At 40.3% G+C, this 23,388-nt stretch overlaps 2 protein-coding genes across 4 annotated transcripts in view; one reads left to right on the top strand and one right to left on the bottom strand.

Moving 5' to 3' along the window:
• CCNYL1 (cyclin Y like 1) overlaps positions 1–9,291 on the bottom strand; it is a 29,810-nt gene extending 20,519 nt beyond the window's left edge. Inside the window, exon 1 of the mRNA XM_053471251.1 lies at positions 8,880–9,291. Coding sequence (XP_053327226.1) covers positions 8,880–9,045 — 166 coding nt within the window. The 5' untranslated portion in view covers positions 9,046–9,291. The remainder of the gene's footprint in view (positions 1–8,879) is intronic.
• Positions 9,292–9,436: 145 nt separating this feature from the next.
• On the top strand, positions 9,437–17,162 carry METTL21A (methyltransferase 21A, HSPA lysine). Of its 3 annotated transcripts, none has more exons than XM_053471275.1 (4): positions 9,437–9,544; positions 14,633–14,799; positions 16,404–16,515; positions 16,743–17,162. In XM_053471275.1, exons 2-4 carry the CDS (start codon positions 14,653–14,655, stop codon positions 17,132–17,134), a joined length of 651 nt encoding a protein of 216 aa, XP_053327250.1. In that variant the 5' UTR covers positions 9,437–9,544; positions 14,633–14,652; the 3' UTR covers positions 17,135–17,162. The 3 variants fall into 3 exon arrangements, with proteins under 3 accessions (XP_053327250.1, XP_053327251.1, XP_053327249.1); XM_053471276.1 differs by having other exon boundaries at positions 9,513–9,594; XM_053471274.1 differs by lacking the exon at positions 9,437–9,544 and adding an exon at positions 10,943–11,219.
• The last annotated feature ends 6,226 nt before the right edge of the window (positions 17,163–23,388 follow it).

Raw genomic sequence — 23,388 nt, 5'->3', positions numbered from 1 at the left:
GGTGATTGCGGCAGGCCACCGGCCACCTCCCTTTGCTGTCTCGGAAAATGAATTGTAGAGGAAGTAAGTCATGTTTGTTCGGCATTCTTCTCCCAGCATCACCTTCCTGTTTAGCGCTGGGAACAGGGATTGAAGGGCGTTTGCTTTGGAACTGATGACGGCACGGTTAAGGATGCAGCGCTACTGAACAAGCCTTGGGGCTCATTTCTTTGCGTTCAGCTCAGAGTAAGCTGAAAAGGCCTGCTTTGAAGGACATGTGAAAGTGATAAATGACAACGCAGCAATGTGCAGGGGGGCGCAAGTCGCACGGGTCTGATCAGATTACCGCTGTTATAATCTTGTCCTCTGATGGGCATGAACGTGATCCCGATTCCTCATCATCACCATCACTGCATTCACAGCAACACTCGGCTATTCTGGTACATTCATCCGGTTACTGGTTTGGTGGAAAACGAGACTAATGGACTGACCAGCAGTCACTTACCTGTGTACTCTGAACAGGATGTTTCCCACACAATAGTGTGTATGTATAGTTTACACATGAGATACTTTGTAATAGAATGTCTAGCTGACAGATGCCACTAAGAGATCCCCCCCCGGTCTCTTTCTTGGTGAAAACACTGAGCAACAGGCAATGTTATTTGGTATTAATTTCAGATTTCAGTTAACATGTGAAACCTGAATAAAATAGAACATCAATTTAAAACATAAAAAATGAATCTGGATTTGTCAGAAAAATAATCAGAAGTCTGTAAGTCGTTATAATACTATTATTTTTGTGCAATATAAATGTTTATATTGAGCATCAAATTGGCAGCAGCTTTGACACTCTGTTAACCAACTGACCACAAGCCGTTACCGATATCTGGATCTGGAAAACCTAGAATGAGAATTTACTTTTAAGGCTCCTATCTAGAAGGGAACATGTTAACAGTCAGACATTGTAAGCAGCAACGATGGGAGGAAAGGAATCCATAGTTCTCCTGAGACCAAGTAGACGTCAGTGGAAGTCCAAGCAAAAGCCTTTAATTCAATGGGGAAAATCCTTTCCTCTCTAAAGCCAAGTCTACTTCTCCTGGGATTTAAACCAATTATACAGTGCTAGACGTTGTGTAGGATTGTGTTTTATTGCACTGCAATGCATTTTCAACGCTTATAGGCTGAACGTTCATGAATTTCTCTACCTAAGAAAGGACATTCATTTAATGACCTAGAGAGGAAAGGAGAGAAAGCTTTTCAAAGGTCAACGCAGGCAGTTTACAAAAAAAGAAAACTCCAAATTCCATACACTTTGAAAGAACGGCCCGGATACTATCGCATAATACTACTTCAAGCGCAATAGCGAGAAGCATTTTCGCTATCTACTGGAGGAGAGGATTAGCTCCAGGTGACCTACATAAAGGCAAGGAAATATTCGACAAACAGGTGTTAAACCCTGTAGAGTACACAACCTTATCTGTGTACACATACGATAAACTGCTTGCTGAATAAGTCCGTGATGGTCATGTGAACGAGAACGAACAATACTTTGTGAAACAGATCACGAGTTGCACGAGGTATTGATCAAATCATCAGGGACTCGTAAAAGCATTAAGTGTAAGAAGCAGGTAAAGGAAACGTGGGGTTATTAAAAGAAAATAGATTGCTTACCAAAAAGGTCAAAAACGTTGATCAAACTGGGAGCAAGAATATTAATCTCACATTCATCACACTTTCTACCATGAATACCCTGAAGCGGGTCTTGGGAAGCTCTAATGACCACGTAGCTATGGTTTAAACATTTTCCGCTGTTTCATATACTTTTTTTTGTATTTTATATAGAATCCTGCAGCCTTCTTTTTACTGGCTCATAACAGAGATTTAATACCATAAATGCCACCTTCCTTCCTAAAAACCGACAGTAAACCAAGCCTTGAATTCAACAGGGTAATAAAAGTAGATAAGACCCACGTGTGAACAAACCAGCAGATGTGAAGCACTACGGTTAAGAACATTTCACAATATCTGCTCTAACACATTAGATAAAATAAGCCGTGACACTAAAGCACAAAATGTGAGGTTTTTAAATGCCCAGCCGGTTTATAAAAGGATGAATCCCATTATCTGCTCAGCAATCCTCAATAGCAGCTTCATACAGAGAATACTGATCTTTCTGAAGAGATCGACAAACGCCGCCGCGCCAGGCACTGCTGATACTATTTATAACGCTCGCAGGACGTCCGGCTAAATAGAAGTATCCTCAGAGACATCGCTAATGTGCTGCAGATATCCGACACCTTTCATTGTCTCCAATAACTGCAAAAGAACATAGCAATGGATGTCACAGGGACTGAACACGGGGATACTCGCTGAAGAAATAAACCACTTCTTTTTTTTTTTTTTTTTTTTTTTTTTTTTTGTAAGCATACAGCACAATTTATTTAAAACACAATTAAGGCTTAAGTCTTTACAGCAGGAAAAATAGACTAGATGTGCTGTCAAATGTTTTTGCTTATATGTCATAGGCAGAATTTTTTTTGATATTTATATTTATTTAATTTTCCAGGCAGTTTAACACAAACATAGAATACATCGGTAAGGTATTGCAATAACGGTTCTTTCTTGCCGACAAAGAAATATATAATCTTAAATACGTTTAAACAATTATTCCAAGCAAAACAAGTTGTCCAATCCTCATTCGTTGCTATATTTAATATTACGATAAATTATATATTTATTTAAGGACTTTATAAACGAACAGGCGCTATATTCCTGGCCCCACCGAATGGAAGAAAAAAGAAAAAACAACAAAAGAATAAATTACAGGATATTTGGCATAAGCTATAAATATAGCAGCCAAATATCAATGACAGATACCACATATATCATTCATACATCAGTCATACTTAGGAGGAGATGAGAAACAGATGGGGGCTAGCTATTAATCAAGAGTTGGGTCATAATAAATTGTCCGCCCAGGGGTACAGCGGATGGTAAAGAAGAGAATAGATAAATAAATAGATAAATAGATAAGTAAGTAAGTTATATAAATATATATAGAAAAAGAGATAAAGATCTTAATCCTCAATTACGATCTCTAACATTCTGGGAGTCGATATCACAAAGTTGTTTCCAGGGTCGCCAGATGTTGTCAAATTTGACAAGTTTATTAATTTTGTTGTAATATCCTCTTTCCATTAGGTACTGATGGTTAATTTGGTTGATAACTAATCTCCAGTTAAATAAACCTGGTTGTCTCCAGTGCCTAGCTATACATATCTTTGCGGCCATAAGGACATGTATGATTAAGATTCTATAATTTAAACAAAAATTCTCAAGTCCCAAGTGGAAGAGGAACACCTGTGAGTCTAATTGTTCCAGACTGTGAAAAAGTGATCCAAGTAGTTGCAAGAGATTTTTTCTTAAATTTAACAATTGCGGGCACTCCCACCAGATATGAACAAAGGTGCCCGTATGGGAAAAGCAACGCCAGCATCTATTTGAATGTACAGTACTGATTTTATTAAGTCTAGTTGGGACCAGGTACCATCTGTAAGTTATCTTAATATAAATCTCTATTAGGCTTATTGAGTGGACGAACTTTTTTGTTTGGACAAAGGCCTGACGCCATTGGTCCAAGGAGAACTCAATACCTAGGTCATTTTCCCACTTCAGGATCGGTGGATCTTTCTCATCTTTTTGCAATGATAGTAGAAGTATAGATGAACTTGAGATTTGTTTCTTATTTTTATGTTTTGTTAACCAATGTTCTAATTCGGGGTTTCTATCAATCCCTACCTGGTCAATAAGATTCTTCACCCTCAAAAAAGAAAATAGTTCAGATGATGGTAGGGTAAAGGAATTACATAACTGAGGAAAGGGTATAATAGTGCTTTGGTCTAACAAATTGCCAATACAGGAGATGCCGCATCCTTGCCATCTGGACAAGTCTATATCTCTAATAAAAAATCGAATAGCCTCGATAGGGGTGGAGGGCATAAGAGTTCTCTTTATTCCCATAGTTCGTTTTAGTTTAGAAAGTGTTTTAAGTGTATCATGAATTATGGGATTCGAGACTTTTATATCTTTCAATCTAATTGTATCCGCCCAGAAGAGAGAGTATAATTCACCAAGTCCAATGTCTAATTCCTCTATATATAGCCATTTTGGGAAATTATTAGATTTTTTGTCCCAAGCCAAATAATGGGTCAGCATTGTAGCTTCATGGAGTTTATTGATACTAGGATAAGATATTCCCCCTCTATTTGATTTTTTAGTTAAGATGTTATATGTAATTCTTGGTCTTTTATACTGCCAAATAAATTGATCCATAGTTTGCTGGATCTGCTTCAAAATAGGGGGGTGAACTCTTAAGGGGATTGTTCTGAAAAAATAAAGAATTTTGGGGATTAAATATCCGTTTATTAGGTGAATTCGGCCCATCCAAGAAATTTCTAAATTTTTCCACCTTAGGAGCTGTGCTTTTATTTTGTCAATTAGTTTTTTGTAGTTGAAATTGATAAGTAAGGGGAGCTCATTTGTAATATTAATTCCGAGGTAGTCTAAAACATTAGAATTCCAGTCAAGTGGACACAAGGACCCAAGCTCAGTTCTTTCATCTTGCGTAAAGCAGGTCGTAATAACCTGCGTTTTACCAAGGTTAATTTTATAATTAGAAATTGAGCTATATTTATCTATCACCTTAAAAAGTGCGGGAAGAGAAGAAGTTAAATTCGTCATTGAAAGGATTACATCATCTGCGTAGAGAGAGATCTTAAATGACTCTGAGTTAATTTGTATACCAAATATATCGGGCGATTGTCTCAATAACTCCGCAAAAGGCTCTATAGTAAGAATATAAAGTAACGGGGCTAATGGGCATCCTTGGCGAGTTCCATTTTTTATAGGGAACCAATCTGAATCCAATAGATGGCCGACCACCTTGGCAGTTGGATTAGTATAAAGGTTCATAACATAATTTTTAAATGTTCCCTCAAAACCATAATTTGTTAGCACGGCATCTAAGTATCTCCAATTCACCCGATCGAACGCCTTTTCCGCGTCAAGGGCCAAAAAAGCTGATTTGATTCGAAGGGAGTTGGCCTTATGTAAGAGGTTTAAAATCTTACGGGTATTGTCCATGGGACTCCTGCCTTCCACAAATCCTGTCTGATCCTTATTAATAATGTTTGGTACCACTTGTTTTAGTCTCTGCGCTAATATTTTAGAGTAAATCTTAATGTCTAAGTTAATTAAGGAGATAGGTCTATAGTTAAGTGTAGAGCTTGGGTCCTTGCCTTCCTTGAGTATTGGAATTATCGCCGCTTGGAAAAGTTCTACTGGTGGTTGCACCGTTAGCGAAGATGTGGAAAATACTCGCAATAGTAGCGGGGCAATCGTTTGCTGAAGCGATGTATAAAAAAGGGAAGAAAATCCATCCGGGCCGGGAGCTTTTCCTAATTTCATTTCCTTTATTGATCTCTTAATTTCTACTAATGAGATAGGTTGATTTAGAAGTTGTAATTGTGGGGCCGAGATCTTTGAAAGATTTAATTTCTGTAAGAATGTAGTTATTTCCGAGTCCGAGTATGGAGACTCGGGAAGGTTATATAGAGTTTTATAATAATTGGCAAAAGCATTGGATATATCTTTAGGGGTAAGGAAGTGCTTATTTCCAACTATAATCTTTTTAATAGTTTCAGCTTTATGTTTGGCTTTAAGTTTATTAGATAATATTTTTCCTACCCTATTACTAGAATAATACCATTTCTGGCGAAGTTGTAAAAGCATCCAATTGATTTTTTCCTGTTCTTTAGTTACGATTTCCTTTCTAATAGCTTTTATCTGGTGGAGCATAGGAAGGTCCCTGTTATTTTTATTAATTCTCTCTAGCTCAGCTAAAATAAACCACTTCTGAGCAATTGAGAATAATGGAGAGCTGAAGCTACATGAACATACACAATTTGTTTTTCCAAAGTAAGGCATTTGAAGATATGCCATATTTTCAGGAATTAGCGCAGCAGTTTGGTCTCCAACATCCTCATGTCTGGAGGACACCTTTTCACATTAGACAGAGCTGTACTGCAGGTACACGAAGGAGAAAAGAGCTCTAACGGAAGCACGTGAGGATTTTCTGCTGGCTATGTACACTTTATAGAACGGATGGGGAGCGTTTCTGCATCGTTCTTAAGCATTAAAACAGTATTTGGCTAAGAGTTTGGAAATCATTTGGAGAAAAGACAGGTTACAAAGTGAAACAGAATAATGCCACATTCCTGAGAAGTGCGTTAGAAATGAACCCGAGAGAATCGGGCCTAAAACACACAGAATTACCGACGCCGCAGTGGTAAAAAGCTCTGATAATAAGACATTGACGGAAGGAATATCGTCCTATAATGATTGTTTTAAAGATAGTCTTCCATCCAGCACAGCAGTCCACAGCATTCCATTCATACATTGAAAACTTCCTATGCCAATTTACCTCATGGAAGCTGTGATCTGAGGCAAAAGGCGGCAGAACAAAACCATGTTTGCCCTCGTTTCCCCACACTTGCAAAGGCTGCCTTATCCACAAACACTTCATTATTGAATTCAGGTAGACCCATTGCCACAGGTGTATAAAATCAAGCAACTAGCCATGTAATTTGCATTCCTAAAAAAAAAAATTGGAGGGAAATAATGGGTGGTGGACAAATCACACTATTCTGTCTGGCTGTCTGGTGGGCGAGTTTGGGTTCGGCGGATGCCAGGAGAACATTACCTGAACATCATTGTGCCAACTGGAAAGTTTGGTGGAGGAGGGATAATAGTATGGTGCTGTTTTTCAGGGGTTGGGCCCCTTACTTCTAGTTAAAGTAAATCTTAATGCTTCAGCATGCCAATACATTTTGGACAATGCTATGCTTCCAACTTTGTGGGAACAGTTTGAGGAAGACCCTTTTTATTCCAGCATGTCTGTGCCCCAGCGCACAAAGCAAGGTCAAGACATGTTTTGAGTTTGATGCGGAACTTGACCGGCCACTCAGAGCCCTGACTTCAACCCCATCAAACATCTTCGGGACGAAACATTCATCAGCGTCTGACCTCAAATACTCTACTGGATGAATGGGCAAGACATCCCACAGAAACACTCCAAAATCTTGTGGAAAGCCTTCCCAGAAGAGTGAAAAATGTTATAGGGAGGACCAATTTCATATTCGTGTGTTTAGAATGCAATGTCATAAAAGTCTCTTTAGGTGTAATAGTCAGGTTTCCCAATACTTTTCTCCATATAGTGTGTGTGTATACATACACACACACACACACACACACACACACCTTTACTCGCAGCCTGTGCCGCACAGATGTCCTCACTTCTCATACACAGTCTGGCACACGTGGCAAGCGCAACACGCCACCAACGTATGTACAAAGAAACGGAATCTGATGGCAGATAAGAACCAATCAGCCCGTCTAGCCTGTGCATTTTTTGTTGTAGAGACTCAGACCTTCATCAGTTCTTGGTTTTGCCTTAGATTTAGGACACCTTTATGCTAATCCCATGCATGTTTTCAGTCCCTCGTTGTATTAACCTCTACTATTTCTGCTTCCATTTACCACCCACTCTGTAAAGTAAAACTTAATTTCATCTAAACCCGAGACCCTCAAGTTTTAGACTATGACCTCTTGTTCAAACGTTTCTCCTATGAAATAAACCTCCTCAAGTACTTCAAGGTTTCTATCACATTGCCCCAAGCTATATTTACAGAGATCACTTAGTCTTTCCTAACTTCCATCCTGCAAACCAGTTACCATTTTAGTAGCCTCATGTGACCTTGATGACCACACACCCCCATCAAGTGTACTTGTGAATTACACATTTATGCTGTTTTGTCACCTACAACAGGTCTAATTCTTGTTCTCATCATGTTCTTCTTGAAATTCCATACATGTCCCCCACATTATTGTGAGCAACTAAACTTAATCTTTATATCGATTCCTTCTCGGTATCGGCTGTCCTGGTTTTCCATATCGTTTCCTCTGTTTTTAGTAAAACCTAAAATAGGTCTCACAAACTAGACACTGTATCAAATCCTAACTGTTATATTGATTTAAAGGCAGCCATACCACAAATATTCTCCGCCACAAGAGACTCATATCTCCAGGAGAGTGCAAGAAATAAATTAATGAACCGATTACGCATGTGATCAGTGACTTATTTACAAACAAAACTCAGTCACAAGGTAGCATATGCTGCTTTCTTCCACCGTGCAAGTGATCGGCCATTTAAATACAAATAGCATCCTAAAAATAAGCTTCCCAAATTATATATTTGCCAAAGTGTTTGCAGGCTCCCAATCATTCAGTTCCTGTGCCTTCTTCAAATATGATCATAAGGTATAGAGCTGCACTGCATTAGCAACAGAAAGAAAGAGCCAATTTGGTAAATGCGATACCGCTATTGGTATAATAGATTGCAAGCTCTTGAGACAATCTACATCTCTTTTTCATGGGTGATTTGATCTTAAGAAATGGTACTAGAACCCTCAGTGTGCCCTCCCTACAAAAGAGACTTAAATGTAGATCCTCAGCCCCTAGCAAAGGTATAGCTCAAAGCCTCTTTGTAAACCAAGGGGCCACCTATTTCCAATTAGTACCCCAAGAGATCGGCTTAAACCAATTCCTTGGAGGACCCCTAGGAAGGATCCCCCCGCCCTTATCAGACGGATCCCTAGGAAAGGCAATATTGCAGCTGCCTGAATAGGGGAGGCTGTGCAGCCCAGTATATGGTGGAGGCCTGCACCGCAATTTATAAGACTCAAGCACTTCTCGAACCAGCAGAGCATTGCGCTGCCCCATACCTACAACCCCCAAACTAAATTCCGTTATAAATGCCTGTATTAAGTGAGAAGAGCTCTTACCATCCGGTAACTCTCGGTCACTGATATGCTGCAAGTGAGGTCCGGGCTCCGCTTCCCCCAGCTCCACTTCCACCTGATACGGATCAGCCCGCTCTACCCCTCCTCGGGCCCGGCCTGTTTTAGGGCTAGCGTCCGGAGACACGCAACAGGTCACGGTGTTACCCATAGCGCTGGCCCCGAGGGTGGTAGTGACAAGGGATAACCCAATCCGCCGCTTCCTTTCCTAGCTCACAGCGGAGGCATGAGGAAGTCCGGCTTCAGGTCGCTTGAAAGGAAAGGCGGAGAGGATGCTCTTAGGAAAACCGGGAGAAGCACCACATCTTCCTTTTTCCCCTCTTGCGGCCGGTCCCACGGGAACTAAGGGCGGGCGCGATCCTGTGACGCAATTCACACCTCACTAATTCCCGCCTCTACAGCGTTCACCGGATCTGCAGCCTAAAACCCTACCCGCCCCTGTGTTTGGAACTCCACCAATGAGCTGCGAGCTGGGCGTGTCCTTCAAAAATATTATTAGGGACATCGCTGTCCAATTTAAATAATAAAAAAAAGTAGCATCCTGTCTGGGGCGTGGCCACCAAGTCCAAAGCGGAAGAAGCCAACGCAAGGCGGCCAATCAATCATTAATAAGTCCTGGGAATGAGGCGTGGAGTTAGCACAACCATCCGGTGCGTTTGAAAGGATTATTTTCCCGTTAAATAGCAAAGGGGTCTTTTGAGTATGTGGTGTTTAATGACGGAGCTGGGCGGGGGAAGAGGAGGAGCGCCGCAAGATGCTTGTAGTTTATGTCTAGAATATATTTGAATAAGGCGCCGGCCCGGTACTGAGCATTGGGGAAATAAAGAAGGGGAAATCACGGGTTTAGATCACATATGGTTGGTGATTCGGAAAATAATATGTAGGAATCGGGCCAATTTCCCATGGTGTATATACTGTGTGTATTATATATATATATATATATATATATATATATATATCACTGTTTGGTACATGTGATGTGCTGTGGGATGTATAACTGCTGGTGCTGGTCAAATACATGTGAAAGTAGTACACGTGTTCTGGGAAGCATACAAGTGACAGCTGAGTTGTCTCTTGATCTTGCATGGTGCCCCCCCCATTGCAAATCCATAGGGGTTACTGCAACCCCCCCATGCATTTGCCCCTTTTCCCACCGCTCACCTGTGCAGGTGATGTGACATACTCACCTCCTGGCCACCTCCATAGCGGGATTGGCAAATGTCACAAGGGGGGGTGCCTAGCATGACCCCCGCATGGATACATGTGAAAAGTCCTCCCATTGATCTGAGGGAATGCTTTCCTGCCTTTTGCTTCTTCAAGTGTGGCAAAAATTGTCAGATCGTGGAAGAGGTGGTGAGCTGCAGCTTCTCCCTTAAGTAAGTGCTTTAACTTCACGTATAAAGTACTTAAATGTGCATTCATTTGGGGGACTGGGATATTAAACTGCCTCTTTAAGATTTCTCTCTTTTCATCTTCAAATTGCTAACTCTTTATTTGCGGTAAATAAAACACAACAAAAACGTATATGCATATTTAGCCTGGGAACCCGGGGGGGGGGGGGGGCCGCATGAAAATATAAAGGAACTATTCAGCTGTCTTATGCATTAAAGTGTCTCTTTAACCAAAACAAAAAGCAGAAAGGACCCTGCAGAAACAAGCCTAGAAGATACAATCGTAACCAGCGCTGCGGAATATGTTGGTGCTATATAACACAATAAATATTAATCAATCACTCTCCCAGGACTTAAACAGGTCCAGCATGTACTTGGGCTATTGTATACCTCGAGAATAACGCCATTATTCTCAATGGTGTAACAGAAGGAAGATGCTAATCGTCGGAAAGGATACTTTCTAATTAGGACTGTTTTGGACGTCTTTAAGGTTCATCCTGAAAACGAAATATTTAATAGTGTATAATAGTAATATTTTTTATATTTACGTGAATGCAGTTAAATACCCAAAGAGGGACCTGTCAAAACATATCTGCTGATGTCATATCCAGTTACTACAATAAAAGCCCATATTCTAATAAATCCCAGATGTGCCGGAGTGATGCACCGCATACAAAAGAAGATAGTTTTTTACGGTCTGCCATAGAACAGGTGGCTTGCTCAGGATCCGCAGCACAGTCCATATTACAATGAGATGAAGCCTCAAGCGAAACATTCCCGGCGTGTATAGATTTGTTATACTATTCTATAGACAGCTAGTCCAGCATCTTACTATGTTTAATGCATTTTGGAAATTAACTTAAAGGAACCACCAGCTTAACTTGTTGAAAACTATTTTAAAGGGACAGTTTAATGTCCCAGGCAGCCTCACCAGGTAAGAATACATAATAAAGTACTTTGTGAGTACAAATGTAGGGGGATATATTTCCCCTTGGAAGTACTGTGCATTCCCACAAGAGACACCATGCCATTTTACTGCACGGAATATCTGAGGGGTCCTTTTAAAGTGCTTGTGATAGCTGGAGTGTCCCTTTTATTTATTTCATGAATGACAGTCCAGCAGATTTCCCTAGGAATTTGGTTTGGATCTAGGAGCCAGCCAAAAACTTTTCTTCCCCCTAGGAGCCAGCCAACTTTTTTTCTTCCCCCTATAATGTTTTTATTTGCATATTTTACCTCCTGGTCTGCAGTTAAAGGATGTTTATTGGGTTCAAGGATTTTTGCCACCCTAGGCAAAACATAATTTTGCTGCCCCTGGCTCCACCCCCACAAGCCCCTTCCCCTTTGTCCTCCTAACTGGCTGACTCGCTCCCACTCCTCCCCATAGTGACCGCGAGCCGGCACCCCCTCCAATATACTTTGCCTATAGATGGCACCGGCCCTGCTGATATACACGCTCATGCTAATGCCATACTGTAACATACACAACACAAAACACGCTAACACCACACTATGCACGTGTCAACACTTAATCTTGCACTACTATACAGTAGAACGTGAACTAACCTAAAAACACGTGCTATAAAATGAACAAATAATACAAATAATACTTCCCGAATAGGACTGCAGCGGCCCAAAAAAGAACACTCCTCCTCAGGGTGTAAAAATTCAAACCAACCAAAGAATTATGGGGCGCAGATACATATAAGGGAAAAAAATAAAACCAATATAGTGTAGAATGTAAAACCAATGCTTTAGTGTATATTCAATGTTGCACTCACAAATAGGATAGAAGATTCGGACCCATCTAAGTAGAATGCAAGGTGTCTTTAATAATCTTCAGTGACTCTAGAAAATAAACTTAAAATGGTGCAGTATCCGAGGAAAATAGTTAAAATCATCAGCAGAAGAAACACTCACATTTAGTTCATGCACCCAAAAAAGTGCTTGCAAAGTGTCAAATGGAAAGACCACAGGTTTCTGCAATGTAGATCCTTCTAAACGCGTTTCGCCGACTTGGCTTCTTCAGTAGAAGTATAAATCGATCAAATCGTTGTTGTGCTTTTTAAATAGTAACTTCCGTATGTACGTCATCTCGCCGCCTCCTCCCACCGTCCCGTCCTATATGCGTCATCGCGCGTTGTCACGGGCCGTGTGCGTCATCCGTTTCGGGAAGAGTTTACATATTTTGATCGATTTATACTTCTACTGAAGAAGCCAAGTCGGCGAAACGCGTTTAGAAGGATCTACATTGCAGAAACCTGTGGTCTTTCCATTTGACACTTTGCAAGCACTTTTTTGGGTGCATGAACTAAATGTGAGTGTTTCTTCTGCTGATGATTTTAACTATTTTCCTCGGATACGGCACCATTTTAAGTTTATTTTCTAGAGTCACTGAAGATTATTAAAGACACCTTGCACTACTATACAGTAGACATAGTGACTGTAGCACTATACATATATACACACACACACACACTGACTCTAGCACTACACATACACACACACTGACTCTAGCACTACACATACACACACACTGACTCTAGCACTACACATACACACACACTGACTCCAGCACTACACATACACACACACACTGACTCTAGCACTACACATACACACACACTGACTCCAGCACTATACATATACGCACTGACTCTAACACTACAATATACACTTGCATTCGCATACACACACATACACACTACCCCCCTTTGTGGAGACTTTCCACACTGCTGCCTGTCTTCTGCCTTTGTGAATCTGGCACCCTACCCTTTCCCGCGGGGGCGCAGTGAAGCAGGTGCTGTAACGTAATGCACGTTATGTGACCCTGCTGGGTCCCTCACGCTCTTCATCAGCCGCGGGATGCCGGATTCACAATGGTAGCCCTGGCCAGTTTTTATTCCCTTGTCCCGCAACACACTGGGCACCAGTAAGTGGTTTCTAGTTGCTATGGTGACATATCGAGCCCAGCCTTAAGGGATTTTTTTAAAGGGTATCCCCTGGGTATAATTCTTGTTTAGTTTTGCGTACTTGGTTATTATTCTAACAACAACCCGGGAATCTGAATGTGAAATGCCTTTTATGCTTTTAAGGTGTGTTGGATGAATCCAAATGTATTCGTTTTTAGCCATTAATTTGTTCCTTGTTTCACTTCGTGTAGCTTTATGAAACTTGCTGAAGTTTTGGTTTAAATAACCTTTGGAGTATCTATTTTTAAACCCTCACTAAGCAGTGTACTGTAGGAAATATTACTTAAAGGAATCTCATTCACGTGTCTGTGCATGACCAAGCCACTTATTGGTGTTTTATGGTAGGATAGATTTCTTCAGACATGGAAGAGGTTAATACATGAAGTGAACGTAAACATGCATGGGGTAGGTACATGGCTGTCCAAGACCAACGGCTGATGAAGATCGGAGTCTTTAGATCGGGAAAAATGGGCAGACTAAATGGGCCGAATGGCTCTTATCTGCTGTCCAATTCTATTTTTCATACTGAATATCCCAAAGCCAAAAGCCGTAAATCGAGAGATCAAAGTGAAGCTTACCGGGGACTTTCTTTGCCTGGTTAACAGGGAGGAATCGGTTAAAACCATGGCTGACGCGTCAGTGATTCTCCAGCCATATGACAGCTGCTGCCTTCTCCGCAGTTGGCATATGGCATGAACTCCCAGCCACTGCCGGCAGATGATGTATAACAATATACTAAGCCCAATGGCGATGAGTGACCTGGTGATCTGGAGGACTTTTCTCATGGCGTGATGGAAATGTGTTTATTTTATCATGGCTAAAGAAGGCATATTAAAGTACATTAATAAGCATTCTCTATTGATGGTGGGACTGCATTTGGACACCAGAGTGTGCCTTTTAATTTTAATAATCCAGTTTTCCTGTTGATGGTGTTTGTCATAGCAGCGAAATGATTATTAAGTTGACAGTAGGTTATTATTTAACCCCTTAAGGACAACGGGCGGTCCCTAAACCCATTGAAAACAATGCATTTTAAGCCCGTACACGTACGGGCTTTGTCATTAAGGGGTTAAGGAGAGAGTTGAGGTTAACATGTTTTTCTATTTTTATTTCAATCAATATTCATTATTTCTAAGGATCCTGCTTGCTTATTGCTTTGCTATCAAAAAATAATACTAAAATAATAATCACAGTAATACTAAAAATAATAATTTAACATGCAAGTTGTTGAGATAGCATTTGGTGTGCTTTTTGAGGGGTGTAAATTAATACAGTGTGACCCAACCATATGGTAGAAGAAAAATAAAATCCAACATACAACAGGTACAACATGGTTCCAACGCCTCGGTACATTTACCTGTTTTGTTTTGCCTAGGTCATTAATTTCCCAAGAAAATGGCATTGGTTCCTTATGAAGAGAGTGGCGTCCATGGACTGAAGAAGTTTCACAATTCCGAAGCTACGTATCATTTCGCCAATCACTCTATACGGATCAGGCAAAACTGGAAAGAACTGGGTGTAGCAGCAGTCGTCTGGGATGCCGTATGTATGATCTCGCTTTAAAGTCACCTTGAATTCTTATAAATAATAATAGCAAGAAGAATGTTTGGTATCACAACCTATACCCCCACCTGTAGATGCTTAGGGCTGTCATAGATGAATTCATCCCCCAGAGGAGGAGGAGGGTGGGAAATCAGCATTTTATTGAGTATTCTGTTAAAAGACGCATATGTATTGCATTAATTCCACTAGTTGCATTACCGTAGACATATTGAGATTAGAAACATGCCTTCTGCTGTTTACCATGAAGTAACGCAATAACATTTGGATATTTAGTTTTGTTCTTTTAGCCTGGTTAGAAAACAAAACAAAATGCAAATTGTTTAATTTCCTGCGTTTCATGTTTGCGTGGACTGCAATGCATTTTGATTCATTAAATTCAGTTCATGCTTTCTTAAAGGAAAAGTCTTTTAGAGAACAAAAATTGGCTTAAACAATACAGTGTCGTATACAGTAATGTAGGTTAGCACTGACAAAAACCTTTATATGCAGACCTAGAGCTATGCTATCATTGTGATAATTTGGGCAGATCCACCATATAATGTATGTGTAGTGTTACAGTCAATGTGTGTTACTGTATGTTGATGAATAGTGTGTGCTGCTATCATGTGTGATTGTTTGGTGTGTGGTACTGTATGGCATTGGCACAAGCGTGTATGCAAGCATATAGTGTGTGTGTATGGTAGTAACGTGTGTTAGTCATCAAATAGTGTTCATATGTGTGTTTCTAATACGCTTACACATTGCAGCACTATATAATGTGTTAGTATATGGCGTTAACATGAGCTTGTCTAAAAGTATTTGGTGATGGTGTGTGTGCGGGTGTCTAACACACATGGGAGCCCACATTTTCTGATGACCTCTCTGATTTTGGGTCTCTGCTCGGAACAGAAATATAACTAGTAGCAGTAAAAAAAGCTTCTGTTTTATATAATATTTTCAGAGCACTACTTATTGGTCCTTTTATATGTGTTTAAGCTGTGTTATCTAAAGCCATTTCTCTGGACAAACACTCTTGACTCCTTACACTGGCATATGGTCGGTGTGGCGTTTGAGCAGGGAATCATCCAAAATGGCACATGACCGACAACAACAGCAGGCTTCAGATCTTAGCAAATAAATTCCTTATTTGTGACATTTCTCTTTAGGCAGACAGTTTTCCTCCTAATATTCTGCCAGTACAAGTATAACATAGCTGCCAAATGTAAAAGTGATATTTAATTATACACTGATTGATGTGCAAATAACCCTGTTGGTGATAATGGTAGAGATGCTTCCAGCCCTGCTTAATTGTAACCTTTGCAATCATTTCACACAAACTTCTTAATTATATGCGTTGAGCAGATGGATGAAATTCGGTTCGGTAAACTGTTCTGCATAGGTGTTATTGTTGTAGCTCTGGGCTATATCATCTTATCATTTAAGGACTGCTTGTAGCGGGGGTTAAGTGCACCTATCACTGTACTGCATAAAAAACATACACATTGTCATTTTTATACCTCGTTGAGTTAATTGGTGCTGCTGTTGTGTCTTTATAATTTTGTCCTTTGACTAATGTTTCCTGTGTCCTGTTTTTACCTCTGTAGGCGGTCGTTCTTTGCATGTACTTGGAAACAGGTGCCGTCGATCTGCATGGAAGATCAGTGATCGAATTGGGTGCAGGAACGGGTTTAGTTGGAATCGTAGCAGCAATGTTGGGTAAGTTTGATCCAGATGATCCAATGTGCCTTTACATATTACGGTACAACCAAAGCTAATGAGTGAAACACTCCAGAATAATTCTACACAAAGAATGGTGTAGACTTGATTAGTAGTTGTGTATGTACTGTATTATATTCATGCATTGACAATTTCATCCGTGTTTGGGTATAAAGCTACTGCAATCTGGATAACAATGAAAGAAACATTCTTGATTATTTTGTCAGGTGCCCGTGTAACAATTACAGACCGTGAGGTGGCCCTGGACTTTCTCACGATGAATGTGAGAGAAAACCTTTCTTCCAACCTGCAGGACAAAGTATCTGTAACTCCGCTGACATGGGGGAAATCTCTTGAGAACTTCTCGACATTTGATGTCATAGTGGGAGCTGATATCATTTACCTAGAGGAGACTTTCCCAGAGCTACTGAAAACAATTCTCCACCTCAGCTCGGAGGACTCTTTGGTTCTGTTATCGTGTCGCCTTCGCTACCAGAGGGACCAGAACTTCCTAGATATGCTGAAACAAGACTTTGTAGTAACAGAGGTTCATTATGATAGTAATACCGATGTCCATATATTCAAAGCTCACAAGAAGACTCCACGGAACGAGCTTTAAATGACAAAATAAAAACACTTTCACATTCCCGTTTATTTGTTGGAAGTAGTTAGATGCTAAGGATTTGTGTTTCAGGGGTAATTGAGAACTTCTGTGGAAAAAGCCTTCATCCAGGGGATTGGAAAATATAATTTAAATATCTTCTCAAGAAAACACTCATGCTGTCACAAGAGGTGAATTAGCACTACTTTGAACTGGATACAGATAAGTATCTTGACTATGTAACAAGAACAGCCTGCTTGTGTTCAAATAAATTTTGGTCTAAAATGAACATTCATACACCTTTGTCCAAGTTTTTAGTTGTTAATAAAACAGACATTTCTTTCTTTCATGGAGAAGGTTATCAATGTTATATCTTGCACTAACCTGATGTTTGTGAACACATATTAATACAGGTTAACCTTATCACTATATCCCTTTGGGGTAATTATGGAAAGAGATTTGTGATTAAAACTTTCAGAACTGGTCTTCTCAAAAATCTTATTGGGCTTATGACTCAAGCACCTGACGCTAAACGTCCTTTCAGCAAATTGGCTACCTCTTTCCTTCATTATTTATTCACCCATCATGCCTCAATCGTTAAATCCGGATTGTATATGTGACTTACTGTATAATAACTAAATAATAGACACAGAACCTCACAAACTCATGTGCAAGACTACTGTTCCAACTCGTTATTATACTGGCACTTTTCATGGGTGGTATGGAAGTAGAAGCTTTAATAGATGAGCTTGTCTTCCTATTCATACCAAGATGAGGTCTAAATCACTGGCATAATTACAGGGGTAGACGCACGGGCCCCCCTTCTGACCCTTTGCTCTTGTCTCCTCATACTGGTTCAAAATAGTTTAGAAAGGGCCCTTCTGACCTGGACCGCACCTGTGTGCATGAGCAGCCGGAGATAAGATGAGAGCATGGATGTATACTTGTGTGTGTGAGCATTGATGTGTACTTTGTTTAAATGTGTTTGCATATGGCCAGCTGGTAAGTTGGGGGGGCCCCGAGCAATTTTCACACCAGGGCCCCGTGTTTTCTAGTTACGCCCCTTCTCTGAATCCAAACAGCTTGTCAATGACCCCAACATACATTTATACACTCACTACATCACGTCCTCTCTCTCACACCCTCTTACTTGATCGCAGCTTTCTCTCACTCACTGTACAGCATGTGTGGTGCTGAGTGGCAGATTTAACCCCACAGTGGAAGTGAGGCTGGCCGGTTTCATACGTGTGCCTGCACCACGCAATGTAGCTGCAGGGTCAAAATCTATTTTACTCCTTCAATGGCAGCCACAGCCGCCGGTATTATTAGATTACATCAAAACTGGCCTCAGGCGGCATACCAGGTAATCTAATGGTATCTCCGCAGGTAAATTATACAGTCACCAGTCTTGCATATTTGAATTTTTAAGGACGCTCTTAATATTTGTCTGAACCTACACCTAAAGAAGCTTCGACATCATCAACACCCAGTGAGCTTTCATTCATTTATTATAAATTGTCTCATAATGTAAATTTCATCCTGTCCATAACTCACATTGCTATTCTTTATATATGCTCATTCCATGCAAGCAAATAAAGTCATTGTAACTGCAGAATTATAGCAATAACACCCATTCACATACAGTTGTAGAACATGCGCTGAGTGCTCTGTTATTCTCTCTCGGGTCTCACGTCTCACAGAACAGCGCATAACAAACCAGGACATTTAACTGAATCTTCACAAACAGAATAACATTTTATTACAAGTATTTCATTTAGAAATGAAGTATTCAGGTTACAGTTACAATATAACAAGATAAGAAACATTTAATATTTAAAGCTGTTACTGAAAGGTTTTGGGGAATTTTTAGACCCTATAGTTTGGAAATCTAACTGAATTCATTCAGGTTTCCAGTCGTTGGTCTCGTCTTAGATTCAGGAACCATGTGTCTATCCCGTCCAGGTTTTAATCCTCTCTGTGTATCAGGCTCTATGGCTAGTTTAAATAACAATAAAGGGGACGTTAATCTTGGTTTGCGGACGTTGAGTCCCGATCACTCGCAGTGTATCGCAGCATTCATTACACTGAGATGAGGGAGAAACTTATAGGACGGCCATCTTAATGAATAAAGTTCTAGATCAAAATCACTTGGCGATAGACTTTTTGCTGGTGTTTTGTTAGCAGGGGTTAATACGGGGTTAACGCAGTAGCAATATGCAGCAGCTTTGGCACTAGGATTTTATAGGTCCGTAGAGAGACTCTGCTTTTCATTGGTTGATGCAAGAGGCAGACCGGGGTAGACGGTTATATACTCCAACTAATATGGACCCCTAAAACCTGCACAGCAAAATAAAACCATCTTTGTGGGGCTCGGGACAACCTCTTTTATTGGAATTTCAAAACCTAGAACCTGCCAGCGGATTGGCCCCATTCGGCCCCCGTCTTCTCGCCTGTCTTCTCCTGCTGTAAAGACTCAAACTTTAATCAGTCGTTAGATTCAGGAGCCATATGCCTATCCCATTCATGTTTAAATCCCCTCACTGTATTGGAGTCTACTACTTATCTAAACAAATCTTACTTATCTTAAAACAAATACAGTTTCGCTTAATTAAAAATTGTTTTATTAGTTTGTGAATAAAATGTAATCCTATCAATAAATCATCCATACAATTATATAGATTTATATATATATGGGGTAGTTTGGGTTGTAATAATTTCATTTTGGTACGGCTACCAGCTTGCATTTGTTTATAGCCATGTATTTATGTGTCACCCATGGCAACAGGACAGTTATCTGCATGCTTGCCTTGGTGATGTCACTATGTCCTGATGATGTCAGAGAACGGTCAGTGTTCCGTCTGCTGCATGAACCTCACTCACTGTTGGATTTTCAGAGAGTTCGCTGAGCTTTTCGTTGACAGCAGGGAATTTGCTTGATTTGATAGCTTTTTCTGCAAAGAAAAGATGTCTTTTGGCAAGGTAACTTAATTGACTGTGAATTAATAATATAAAACGATTACTAGAGGTTAAACATTTATATTTGCATTAATTACATTACACATCAGCGTGTGTCTCCAGCTAAGTTAAGATATTTGATTGAGATTTGGGTCTCTCATTGAGTGGATTCATGGAATTGTCCTGGACATGAGTGGGGCAGACATGGGGCAGAAGAGGGTTTGGGCAAAAAAGTCAGATGAGATGTAAATGAGATGAAATACTTTGTTTTTCCAGATTTGGATGGATTTGGGGAATTGGTTCCCCCCGTGCGAGTCGTGGTGCAGCTGCGATTATGGGGTAAGTGAATTATTTAGTCATTAAGCTTTATCCACCACCCGCTATGATCTGATTCGTTCTATGCTAATACCTTAACCCCCCCTCCTAATATTTACATATTTGTTACGTTTTCTGACAAATAATATATATTTATTCACCATTTTCTTTTGTTTTTCTCCCCAGTTATTTGGATTAAATGAGAAAACTGTTCCCCCCGAGCCGGAGGAAGGAATGCACGATGACATCATATCGCTGACGGGGTCAGAGGAGGTAAGAACGCTGCTCTGAGGTCACCGCTTTTAATGGGATCTTGTTAGTTTATATCATTATTATTATTTTATATATTTAAAAAAATTAATTGATATACAGAATATTTTCCCATACTAAGCAGAAAAGTCACATTTCTTTTCATTTTCAGACCATTTTTTGTAAGGAAGAATGGCTTAAGGTCTTGAGCCCGCAGGAGGCCATGGATTTGGAGGAAGAGGCTGCGGAGGGCAACAGGTGCATCTCTGATGACATCAAATCCCTGACGGGGTCAGAAGAGGTGAGAATGCTGTTCTGATGTCACTGCGTTTAATGGGATCTTGTTAGGTTATATCATTATTATTATTTGATATCATTTTAAAAAATAAGGTGATATATGGAATATTTCCCTGGGAATAAGCAGAAAAGTCATATTTCTTTTTTATTTTCAGACTATTTTTTCTAAGGAAGAATGGCTTGAGGCCAAGAGCCTGCAGGATAGAGAGGAGGCCGTGGACTCCGAGGAAGAGGCTGTGGATGGCGCCACGTGCAGTTTTGTAACAGCCACAAAGAACCTCTGCATCTGGTTCTTCACCTAAAATATGTTATTTATCACCATTTAAAATAAAAAAAAAATGCCTATTAGTCTCAAAATGTCCTTGTAAATGAGACCAAAATTTCCTCCTGTCATTGTCATGAAGATGGGACCCAAAATTACATCAAATCTATTGGGTTTTCTTCTACTGTTTTGGAAACTTGTGGGAAAGTTGAGATATTTTGCATACTGGGAAATATGCAAAGCTAGTAGGTGTGGTTTACATGTAGCTCTTCCCACATCAAACCCCACCCACTTTGAACTATACCTCGCCTCGATCTCTCCCTACTATTGCCAATACCTCATCCACACAGCGGTTTCCAACCTTCTTCATAATTATTCAATTTACAGCGACGGGTCACATCGACGACCAAAGACAGAGAATATATATATGTGTGTGTGTGTAGGTATGTGTAAAGTGTTAGTGGGTATGTGTATATGTATGTATGTTTATCTTGTATATGTATGTATGTATATCTTGCACTAACCTGATGTTTGTGAACAAATATTAATACAGGTTAACCTTATCACTATATTTCTTTGGGGTAATTATGGAAAGAGATTTGTGATTAAAACCTTCAGAACTGGTCTTCTCAAAAATCCTATTGGGCTTATGACTCAAGCACCTGACGCTAAACGTCCTTTCAGCAAATTGGCTACCTCTTTCCTCCAGGATTTATCCACCCATCATGCCTTAATCGTTAAATCCGCATTGTATATGTGACTTACTGTATAATAACTAAATAATAGACACAGAACCTCACAAACTCATATGCAAGACTACTGTTCCAACTCGTTATTATACTGGCACTTTTCATGGGTGGTATGGAAGTAGAAGCTTTAATAGATGAGCTTGTCTTCCTATTCATACCAAGATGAGGTCTGAATCACTGGCATAATTACAGGGGTAGACGCACGGGCCCCCCTTCTGACCCTTTGCTCTTGTCTCCTCATACTGGTTCAAAATAGTTTAGAAAGGGCCCTTCCGACCTGGACCGCACCTGTGTGCATGAGCAGCCGGAGATAAGGTGAGAGCATGGATGTATACTTGTGTGTGTGAGCATTGATGTGTACTTTGTTTAAATGTGTTTACATATGGCCAGCTGGTAAGTTGGGGGGCCCGAGGCAATTTTCACACCAGGGCCCCGTGTTTTCTAGTTAAGCCCCTTCTCTGAATCCAAACAGCTTGTCAATGACCCCAACATACGTTTATACACTCACTAGATCACGTCCTCTCTCTCACACCCTCTTACTTGATCGCAGCTTTCTCTCACTCACTGTACAGCATGTGTGGTGCTGAGTGGCAGATTTAACCCCACAGTGGAAGTGAGGCTGGCCGGTTTCATACGTGTGCCTGCACCACGCGATGTAGCTGCAGGGTCAAAATCTATTTTACTCTTCAATGGCAGCCACGGCCGCCGGTATTACTAGATTACCACAAAACTGGCCTCAGGCGGCATACCAGGTAATCTAATGGTATCTCCGCAGGTCAGTAGGTGAATTATATAGTCACCAGTCTTGCGTATTTGAACTTTTAAGGACGCTCTAAATATTTGTCTGAACCTACACCTAAAGAAGCTTCGACATCATCAACACCCAGTGAGCTTTAATTCATTCATTATAAGTTGTCTCATAATGTAAATTTCATTCTGTCCATAACTCACAATGCTATTCTTTATATATGTTCCTTCCATGCAAGCAAATAAAGTCATTGTAACTGCAGAATTATAGCAATAACACCCATTCACATACAGTTGTAGAACATGCGCTGAGTGCTCTGTTATTCTCTCTGGGATCTCACAGAACAGAGCATAACAAACCAGGACATTTAACTGAATCTTCACACACAGAATAACATTTTATTACAAGTATTTCATTTAGAAATGAAGTATTCAGGTTGCAGTTACAATATAACAAGATAACAAACATTTAATATTTAAAGCTGTTACTGAAAGGTTTTGGGGAATTTTTAGACCCTATAGTTTGGAAATCTAACTGAATTCATTCAGGTTTCCAGTCGTTGGTCTCGTCTTAGATTCAGGAGCCATGTGTCTATCCCATGCAGGTTTTAATCCTCTCTGTGTATCAGGCTCTATCGCTAGTTTAAATAACAATAAAGGGGGACGTTAATCTTGGTTTGCGGACGTTGAGTCCCGAT

This window comes from Spea bombifrons, chromosome 7, assembly GCF_027358695.1.
Source record: "Spea bombifrons isolate aSpeBom1 chromosome 7, aSpeBom1.2.pri, whole genome shotgun sequence".
Taxonomy (NCBI): Eukaryota; Metazoa; Chordata; class Amphibia; order Anura; family Pelobatidae; genus Spea; species Spea bombifrons.
The sequence above is the reverse complement of the archived record's forward strand: the minus strand, read 5'-3'. Positions and strand labels throughout refer to the sequence as shown.